Here is a 9015-nt window from a genome sequence, read left to right as displayed (position 1 = left end):
GTGAGTGTGTGAGGCCACATGGGCTCAGCCAGAAGGATGTGGTTCTGTGAATTATAAGTGTTCCGTGGCTTAAAGATGACACTTTTTGTCCTCATACGCAGTAATTACATTATTGCCAGAAGAATGGGATGTAAATCAACACAGCCCCCTACAATGTTTTAACACAGATCGGTGGTTTGTCTGAATTCCCGACTTTAAGAACGGAGCTCAACACACCTTTTAAAACCCCTTTCCCTTATAGTATGGTATCGAGGACAATCATATGCATAATGATTGAATAAAAACACTTAAATTGCAGGAAATCTTAAAATAAATTTGATGGGGAGCTCTTTATTTCAGTTGTTGGGGTCAACACTGATGTTTTATATTTTATTTTTGGGAACAACATTTTTCCTTCAATTTAAATAATTTGAGTTGTATAAGGACTAGGCTACTGTTGTTGCTGTTGCTTACAAACTGTGTAATACTTTATCTAGGAGCGTACATAGATGTAATCATGTCGATGTCGGTCATGTTACCTGCTCAAACGGACTCTTGGTCTTGATGCCTTTCCCTCCGACAAAGATCCAGTTATCGCGGAAGCCCAAATTACTGACAGCTGAGCTACCCAGATCAGCAATTAGCTTCCTGGCTTCATCATTGAGTCTACAGAACAAAGGAGACAGATATTATTTCATGGCCACACCTGCTGCGACACAGCCACTATTAGAGATAACTAAAGCAATTTGTGTGTGTGTGTGTGTGTGTGTGTGTGTGTGTGTGTGTGTGTGTGTACTTTGTTGAGGGATCATCAAATGAGGCCATCATCACAACTGTCCCTTCATTGATTTCCTTCAGGAATTTAATGAGGGGAGCCACATCTACACAAGGTTGCACATGGTTAGCACAATGTATCCGTATGTAGATATCAAATGTCTAAAAGAGAGATTCTGAAATATACTCACCTCCTGCCCACATATCAAAAAAGTCGGTCTTGACAGCGTCTCCTGTTCTCCCTGTGGGGGAGAAATATCCAATTTAAAACCACTTTGAATCTAACGTTACGTAAAATCGTAAAATCATCGTTGCACTTCGACTGCAACACTGCTGTACAGTATTGTAGCGCTATCGGCAGTGGTCTGCCTATTTATCAAATCGACTTCAAGGTGTGGAACTCGAGCTGGTGACGTTACCATCAACCAGGGCAATGTTGATTCCTCTCCCAACGTTGTTCTTCACACCGCTCATTAGTCTAAAACAAAGGAGGACAATGGGAATGGAGCAGCACATATGGATATTTTCACGTGTACATCTTAATGACTCTAGGTAGAGCAGGGCAATATATCAATATTATATCAATATTGTGATATGAGACTAGATATTGTCTTATTTTGGATATTGTAATATCGCAATGTGGCATAATAGTTCTTTTTTCCTGGTTTTAAAGGCTGCATTAAAGTAGTGTCATTTTCTGAACTTGCCAGACTGTTGTAACTGTTCTACTGCTCGCCTTTACCCGTTTTTAGTCATTATATCCACATTACTGATTATTTATCAAAAATGTCATGTGTAAATATTTTTGAAAGCACCAATAGTCACTACAACACTACAAAGTTGTTACGGTATCGTTATAGAAGTATTTGGTAAAAAATATCGTGATAATTGAATTTCTCCATATCGCCCAGCCCTAACTAATGATTTAATCCATGAAGTATTTTAAAATGTCTTAAATGTTTCTAACCAACAGTGCACAACCCAGATATTCAATTTATAATTTTAAAAAACAGAGAAAAGCAGTAAATCCTTAAAATGTTGCTTAATAAATGATAATTTTTTAAAAATACATGTTTAATCCTATGTCGACTGACTTATCAATGAATTGATTTCAGCACTACAATCTGCATTTTAACCACAGAAGTGTTTAACCACTGTTGTTTTTAAACTGAAGCTTACTGCTGCTATATGACTGTCTTGATTAGTAACTACGACAACCATGCATTTGTGAAGACAAAAATGAGACATACTGTTTTAAAGAGTTCTGTTTACATGTTATTCTTCATCTATTTAAAGCTAATAGTGCACAGTTTCTGTTGCCCCCATGAGAAATTCTAAGTAATGACAAGAAAACTGTTGCTGCATTAACAGGTTTTAAGATGTCATTTCACTTACAATTTGTCCTCCAGACAGATTCTGGGCCCCACCACACTGGCCGCTCCACTCGTCATCTTGAAGGCAAAGTGTCCATCCGGACATGACTTGGACAGCCCACACTTATACCTGATTGGCTTTGCGGCTGTTTAGACAGAAAACTCCATTTACACAAAAAGAAGCAGGTAGCACACAGTATTGGGTAACATGTGGTGCGATTACATTAGCCTAACCACAAACGGGTACAGACACAGAACAAAAAGCAACAAACTCTACCAAAAGGACACTTTACACTCTAAATGACGAGCACCAAGCAAAACACAAACCTTAAACTGTGTAGTTATTTTCTATTATCTGTGTGACACAGGCTAATTCTTCTTCTTATTATTGTGTTAACTGGTAAGATAATAAAAAAGGGAGAAAATGTGTACCAGTTGTTGAGAAAAGACAAAGCAAAAAATTGAAATAATAGTTTAAGCACACTTACAAACTTCATTCACTGGCATAGATCTTGCTGAAAAGCAAAAAAGAGTAGAGGTTTAACAAGTTCCATCAGACACAACAATGGTAGTCATTTAAATGCAGTTATGTGGGTAAAATCCCTTCCTTAAACACTAGTGTAACCCTAAACCTAAGGCAGAAATGAAGCATATATGGTTCCTGTAATGTCAACACTATCTACATAGGAATAGTTGTCATTGTTCCTTTACAACTGATACTCGACCACTCCCTTTGTGCAGCTGCTGAAAGTCAATACCTGACGTTCTGAGGAGTTTTATCTTGCAAGAATGTTACTCACAAATCACACTGCTCAGTTTGAAGTCCAGGTTGATTTCTAGCAGCTGAAAAGCCAGAAAGACAGCTAGGAGGAATGCAAAGATGAGCGTTGCAAACTTTAAAACACCTGCAGGAGTAAGAGATGGGATATTAGCTAGCGTTAGGTGTTATAACGTTACTATTGTGTATAAGGTTACTGTATATGTTAAAAGGGGACACACTTACCGCCAGCCCTGACCATCTTAGCCTCCAGCCAGTTTTTCCACAACTAACAACCCGTGGTGTTAAAACAATTTGTCAATTTTAACGATTTATCTGTGGAGAAAGAGAGGGGGGGGTTGCAAAATAGCAGTGGAGTGACGTTAACTTTAGATAGCTGACGACAGTACGCTGGCTGCTAGCTAATAGTCGAAATAATATGGCTAATGCCACAGGAAGATAGTTCCGTATTTTTAAGTCACTTTAGCTTATCTGAATAGGTCATTACAATGCACTAGCTAGGTTGTTAGTTGACTGTTTCATACTGTAACTTTAGCTAGCTAGCTACATAGCGAGGAAGCTAGCTACATTTTGAAAAGCTAACTAGCGTGAACGGTTTAGCATTTAAGTTGAAACTGACGTTACGATGACTCTTCTGCCGTGTAACTTTCTCATCTCTGCCTACGTTTGCTATGTGAAACCAAAATAACTCAATCGGAAATGCAATTGTAGCTAATATACATTTGGATGTAACGTTTAAAAGTATATTTTGGATGAAGGCTCACACCTTGCTTAACGTTACCTGTTCAATTGCCACGGTAACCACGAAACCTTTGGTCTGGTTTCCAAAACCCTTCACTGAAAACATTCGTGTAATGACAGCTGAGCTGAGATGGTTGAAGGGCGAAGAGACGGCAGGATGCTCCACTCTGTCGAAAAAAACAAAGACGAACATGCAGGCAAACCTGTACAGTGGGATTTCATTTGCTTGTTTTTTTAGTAGCCACAAAGCAGAAAAGTGAAAACGTCGTTTAAAAATCTAATCTTATCTTGACACGAAATATCAAGTTCCCAATGACCAGATCATTAATACAATTATGATAGAGCAAAAATAAACAAAAACGACACATCAACCAGTCTAAAGCAATTAGAGGTCGTTTCAGTGTTTTAAGTTATTGATGTAGTTTGTTATTTCATTTGCATGTGAAATATGTCACCAATAAAATTGAATATATTTATACTGAATGAAGAAGCCAATTATAAAAACACGACCACATTTTCTTGACAAATACATATGCATATGGTGAATTTTCTTTATTTAGTATCTCTTGAATTGACAGGCTTCTTATGCATATGTGGTTCTTAAAACAATGATCCCTTTATGTGGAATGCACATTAAAAAGTATTTTATCCACATTGTAAATTAACATGTGAGATTTGATAATTGCAAGATTGCAAATTGCAACATGGGAACTCAAGATCAAGTCTCACAAATTCAACAGTAGGTAGCCTATACATATTTGTGTTATGGTAATTGTTTAGCAATAGTTTTACTTCTACTTGGTCCGTGGAAAATCACGGTTTTGATATAAAAATGGAATAAATAGTGATCTCGGTGGCCAAATACTGCATGCCCAGGCCTAGTTTACAAGCCATCTCGCTGCATTTTTCTTTCACTCTGCAAGAGTTGGCAGGTTTTACACGAGTGAGACATCCTGTTACTGACGTGTCTTTGTTTCCATTCCACAGACTTCCTCCTTTTTCTTCTTCTCTGTTCCCTTTGAAAGAGCTGGAAGACGTTACAGCGCCTCCAGTGTCCTCTCATGGACAGTTTGTTAGAGAGGTTTATTATATATATCTTTATATGATTATGTTTTTTGTTTTTTTTGTCTGTTTTCATTGTTTATTTAAAAATAAAAATAAATTCTTATTTGATCGGTAGCATGTTAATCAACATCGGTATAAAATACAAGATGTAGGCCTAAACATGCCGGTGTTAGCAAGAATGCTGATTTACATCCATAGTCCCTGTGCAGGTAACAAAAACCTTAGCAACAATATATAGATGCAAGTATACAAGTAGAGTAGGACAACATACATGATGCAACATGTGAAATTTAAAAGTGATCACAGTTCTGGTTTGCTTTAAGCCATTGTTTAAAATGTGTCTCAAAAGTGGAATATACAGGGCACTCCCTCATTGCCCGTAGTGGAATATTCTAATATTTACTTCTCTTTACTGACAGCAAAGCCAATGCCACTATCAGCACTCTTTTTAATGAAGTCATTGATCAGATGATCAAGTACAAAGGTCAGTAAAAAAAACTTTATCTATCAAAGAGCAAGCAAGTGAAGTGAAGCAATGAAATAAAGCACGATCAATAAATTAAGACATTCTCAAGCTTTCAGATCCTCAAAACTTGCCACGAAGGGTGCTCCCATCAAAACATCAAGAGTAAGTTCATCAAAATGCCTTTGGCAGTCTTTTTCAGCACAACTGGTCTAAATCTTGAATACTCATCATATCCATAGGAATGAGTTATGTGTCATTCAATAAGATCCTGGCAAAATAAGAAACACAACAGTATAGTATACGTAGGGAAATCACGGCATCTAAACAGGTTTTGAGCTCAAAACAACATTTTTAAATGTGATAAAATGATACAAGCTGTAACAACTCTTACATCATCTGAGTCCTGCAGGCAGGCCGTGCCATTGCTGATGGTAGCGCTTTCAATATCGGCCGGGACGTTAGCTTCATCCTGAATCTGGAGGTTGGAGAAACGATACACAGGTGTCCTGTAAAGGGCAATATGAAACCAGCTTGGTCAGCTACTCTTGGGTGCATAAAGTATATACACACTTTATTAAAAGGATATGGGGAAGACGAAAGTTGATTGTGAGGGTGTGTTATTATACTGATTGTACTGGGGTGGGGGGAATTAGGGTATGGGTCTGTGAGAATGGAATTGGCGTCAGTGAGCCAATAAGAATGCAATATGCTTCTACCAAGATCTAATAATGCTGGTGATTGCCTGTCTAACGTTAGACATTGTAGAGACACGCAGGAAAAACTCTGTTACACACACACAGGCTCAAGTAGTAGGAGCTAAAAAATAAATACAATTTGTGCTGTAATGTTGTAATTTCATTATGTTAAAATGGATTTTATAAAATTGGTATCAAAAAAGTTTCGCTCAGGAACCAGTATTGAAGTCATGGTATTGGTATGATATCAAAGTTCTTTTTTTTTTTTAAACAATACCCAGCCGTATAGTGTGTAGCTCACCTGTTTCTGTGAACCACCCTTTTGACAGCAAAGACGGCTGAGACGATCACTACAACGACAATGACTCCTGCTCCTGCGCACACCAGGATCAACACCAGCCTCTCTCGCTGGAAAATACACACAACAGCTGTTACATTCCTAAAAACTTCATGAACAACTGAAGGTACACACACACACAAGCACGCACACAATCATTGGAGCAACACATCCACTGACCGGTGTGTCAAAGTGTGTGACTGGAGACGAGGATCTGGCAGGAGGGCCAGGGCTGGTTTTAACACCACAGGGGTTGATGACTGTCTGCACTGCGAGCTGAGGGCTGAATCCCCCCTCACACCGATCGCTTGGGACCTTACGGTACCTACAAACGTACAAACACAGTCAGAAGTGTGTGAGCATGCAGACGTGGTGTGTGTCTTAATTTAAAGAAAAAGAAAAAAAGGCTTGACGGATATTACCCGGCTGTCAGCAGCTCATCCTCCTCTCCATTCAGACAGAGCTCCAAGGTTTTATTTGCAGCATTGGGTTGTCTCACACACTCGGAGGTGTTCACATGACGATAGTAACCGTAGTCGCTGTTGAAAAGAGGTCAGGGCAGAGGTTAAGGCTTCACAAGGGAATATTCTCCATGCTGTCTTAGTTGTTGGCGCTGTGAAGGAAAATGACCTTTCATCATTCATTTTAGTTAATTAATTGTATCCTTATATCCTCTTTCCTGCTCACTGATAAAGTTCCTATTTTCTCTGATCAACAAATTTCTAGTGTATCCTGACTTAATTAAGTCTGACATCCTTTTGTCTAACTTAGCGTTACATTTTTTTTTTAATCTTTGGTCACTGTGAGTGAGACCTTTTTGTTTAGAGCTGGAGCAAGCTCCACCGGAGTTCACACTTCATTTACACAAACGACAGTGTTTCAATAGTTTGAGCAGACGGTATTGGGTATAGACCCAAATCTACTCAGTTTTGTGAGCGAACGTCACACAGCTTTTTGTTATGCTGTTGCTTCCTGAAACTTTGTACAAAAACCCGACCAGGAAACTCATTCTGGGCTGAGAGGTCTTCTGGTCTTCTACAGCTCCGTAACATGTTACCATACAAGCTTAATTTCTGATCAGATGATCTCAAAGGTCAGGTTTTACCATTTAGGATTCAGTGTGTAACGTACCATAAGTAATCCTCTCTGGTGCACAGGCAGGGGCTTTGCTTCTTGCTCACCACGAAGCCTCGTCCGTTTCTGCACACAGATTGTTTCTTTAGCCTCTTGTATGTCTCTCTGACACCCAAGAGACAGCCCTCTCTCTCCAAGTCCCCTCCATCTGTAGCATGGGCCAACCACTCTTCATAGTCCTGGTCATTACCTGATAAATGAGATGAACGTTACAACTGTCACAGACAATCGTTTCTAATTTGCTGGTTAAAATAATCCAAAAAGTTGATAAATGTCAAGTTTGATGTGACCAGGAAACACCTGTAGTGGTTTTCTAATCGGTTTACCAATCAGTGGCGGATTTAGAATATTTCACACAGGGTGATAAACGGGTGGCAAGAGCTCTGGGCAGGGTGACATGGGAAGGCGGGACGTGGGAATCATAGGCCAGGATGGACATTTGAGCCAGGGGGGGCAAAAAAAACAAAAACTAATTCTGGAAGCTGATACCTGGCCTACCACTTGGGGAACATAGCACGAGCACATATGGACAGAGCAAACATGCTAAATAAACACACTTGTTTATCTTTAAAGCAGATTTTAAATTACATTGTAACAATTTAACAATTCGCCCTCATCCAATCCAATTGCTGCACGGCTGTCTTGGAATCCAGTACATAGACGTGGCGGATGTGCCCCAAAACTTAAATTCATCCAAAATGTAACAGTGAACAATCAGTGTTCGACCTACAGCCTGTTGAGACGCCTCTCCAAACGCAGAAATGAAGCACAATATCACCATAAAAAGATCCGTATTTTGACATAATCCAATGACACAAAAAAAGTAATCCACAGCGCTCTGTAGATCCACAAAAAGGGCAACCTTTATTGCAACGTTGGCACGGAAAGATGTCCAGACTAGTGCAACAGTAATTTTTGTTCTTTGCGTCCTGTATGCATCAATGTTCTCAGGTGAGTTACTTGTCACATAACCCAGAGTCCTGAATATTTTTTTTACAATAGCAGTATGTGAAATCAGATATATTACCCAACACCATTTGGTTTTTGTGTGTTATTTAAAATCTTTATAAATTATCTGGTCATGCCTTATAATTATTCCCCTCATTTTTGAAACAATGCAATCACCCGTTTCAGCCACCCTCCCTCCTCCTGATCACATCCTGCCTCCATCTCTCTCTCCAGAACCTGCAGCCTCATCTTGATCCCTCACAGTCAATTCCTTCTTTTCCTCATCTCCTTCACTTATTACTTCATCTCCTTCTATGGTCTCCTACTTCTTTGCATTTCTGTCCTTCTCTTCTGCCTGTGCACTCCTCGAGTTTCTTTGCAAAACAAAAAAAAAACTGGCAATATTTTAGCTTTTCTTTTCACTTTTAGGCTTCAGCTAATTTCTCCTGCTACTCTGGCTTGCCAGAGTCAAGATGGGAGAGATCTGGTTATCCTTGTAGGGCCATGTAGCTAATTAGTGTAACGAATATAAAATCTGAAAAGATTTATCTCATGCACACAACAGTCATGTGTATACTACTTCATCCCACTGTTTTTGTTATTTCCCCTAGTTTGACAGTGAAGGATGACAGCCTCATTGCTGTGAAATGTGAGAGTACGTGGAATGTTTAGTTTATAGCACTGCTTAGAGGCTTTAGAGTGTGTGTGTGTGTGTGTGTGTGTGT

The 9015-nt window shown here is 39.2% G+C and overlaps 2 protein-coding genes across 6 annotated transcripts in view; both read right to left on the bottom strand.

Moving 5' to 3' along the window:
- fam3c (FAM3 metabolism regulating signaling molecule C) overlaps positions 1–3880 on the bottom strand; it is a 4261-nt gene extending 381 nt beyond the window's left edge. The window contains exons 1-9 of one of the 4 annotated variants that reach the window (XM_032504630.1): positions 3686–3880; positions 3130–3219; positions 2927–3031; positions 2615–2641; positions 2149–2272; positions 1173–1231; positions 945–995; positions 776–860; positions 519–645 (exon numbers count right to left, since the gene is read on the bottom strand). In XM_032504630.1, coding sequence (XP_032360521.1) covers positions 519–645; positions 776–860; positions 945–995; positions 1173–1231; positions 2149–2272; positions 2615–2641; positions 2927–3031; positions 3130–3145 — 594 coding nt within the window. In that variant the 5' untranslated portion in view covers positions 3146–3219; positions 3686–3880. Of the gene's footprint in view, positions 1–518; positions 646–775; positions 861–944; positions 996–1172; positions 1232–2148; positions 2273–2614; positions 2642–2926; positions 3032–3129; positions 3220–3670 lie in introns of all 4 variants that reach the window. The other 3 variants (XM_032504632.1, XM_032504633.1, XM_032504631.1) reach the window with 3 other exon arrangements.
- Positions 3881–4807: 927 nt separating this feature from the next.
- si:dkey-159a18.1 (sortilin) overlaps positions 4808–9015 on the bottom strand; it is a 12728-nt gene continuing 8520 nt past the window's right edge. Inside the window, exons 16-21 of one of the 2 annotated variants that reach the window (XM_032504594.1) lie at positions 7340–7532; positions 6631–6747; positions 6389–6533; positions 6173–6279; positions 5568–5651; positions 4808–5444 (exon numbers count right to left, since the gene is read on the bottom strand). In XM_032504594.1, the coding sequence (XP_032360485.1) occupies positions 5423–5444; positions 5568–5651; positions 6173–6279; positions 6389–6533; positions 6631–6747; positions 7340–7532 (668 nt within the window). In that variant the 3' untranslated portion in view covers positions 4808–5422. Of the gene's footprint in view, positions 5445–5567; positions 5683–6172; positions 6280–6388; positions 6534–6630; positions 6748–7339; positions 7533–9015 lie in introns of both variants that reach the window. The other variant, XM_032504593.1, reaches the window with a different exon arrangement.

Source organism: Etheostoma spectabile, chromosome 23 (genome assembly GCF_008692095.1).
Source record: "Etheostoma spectabile isolate EspeVRDwgs_2016 chromosome 23, UIUC_Espe_1.0, whole genome shotgun sequence".
Lineage (NCBI taxonomy): Eukaryota > Metazoa > Chordata > Actinopteri > Perciformes > Percidae > Etheostoma > Etheostoma spectabile.
Note: the sequence above shows the minus strand (reverse complement) of the source record. Positions and strands in the feature narration are given on the sequence as shown.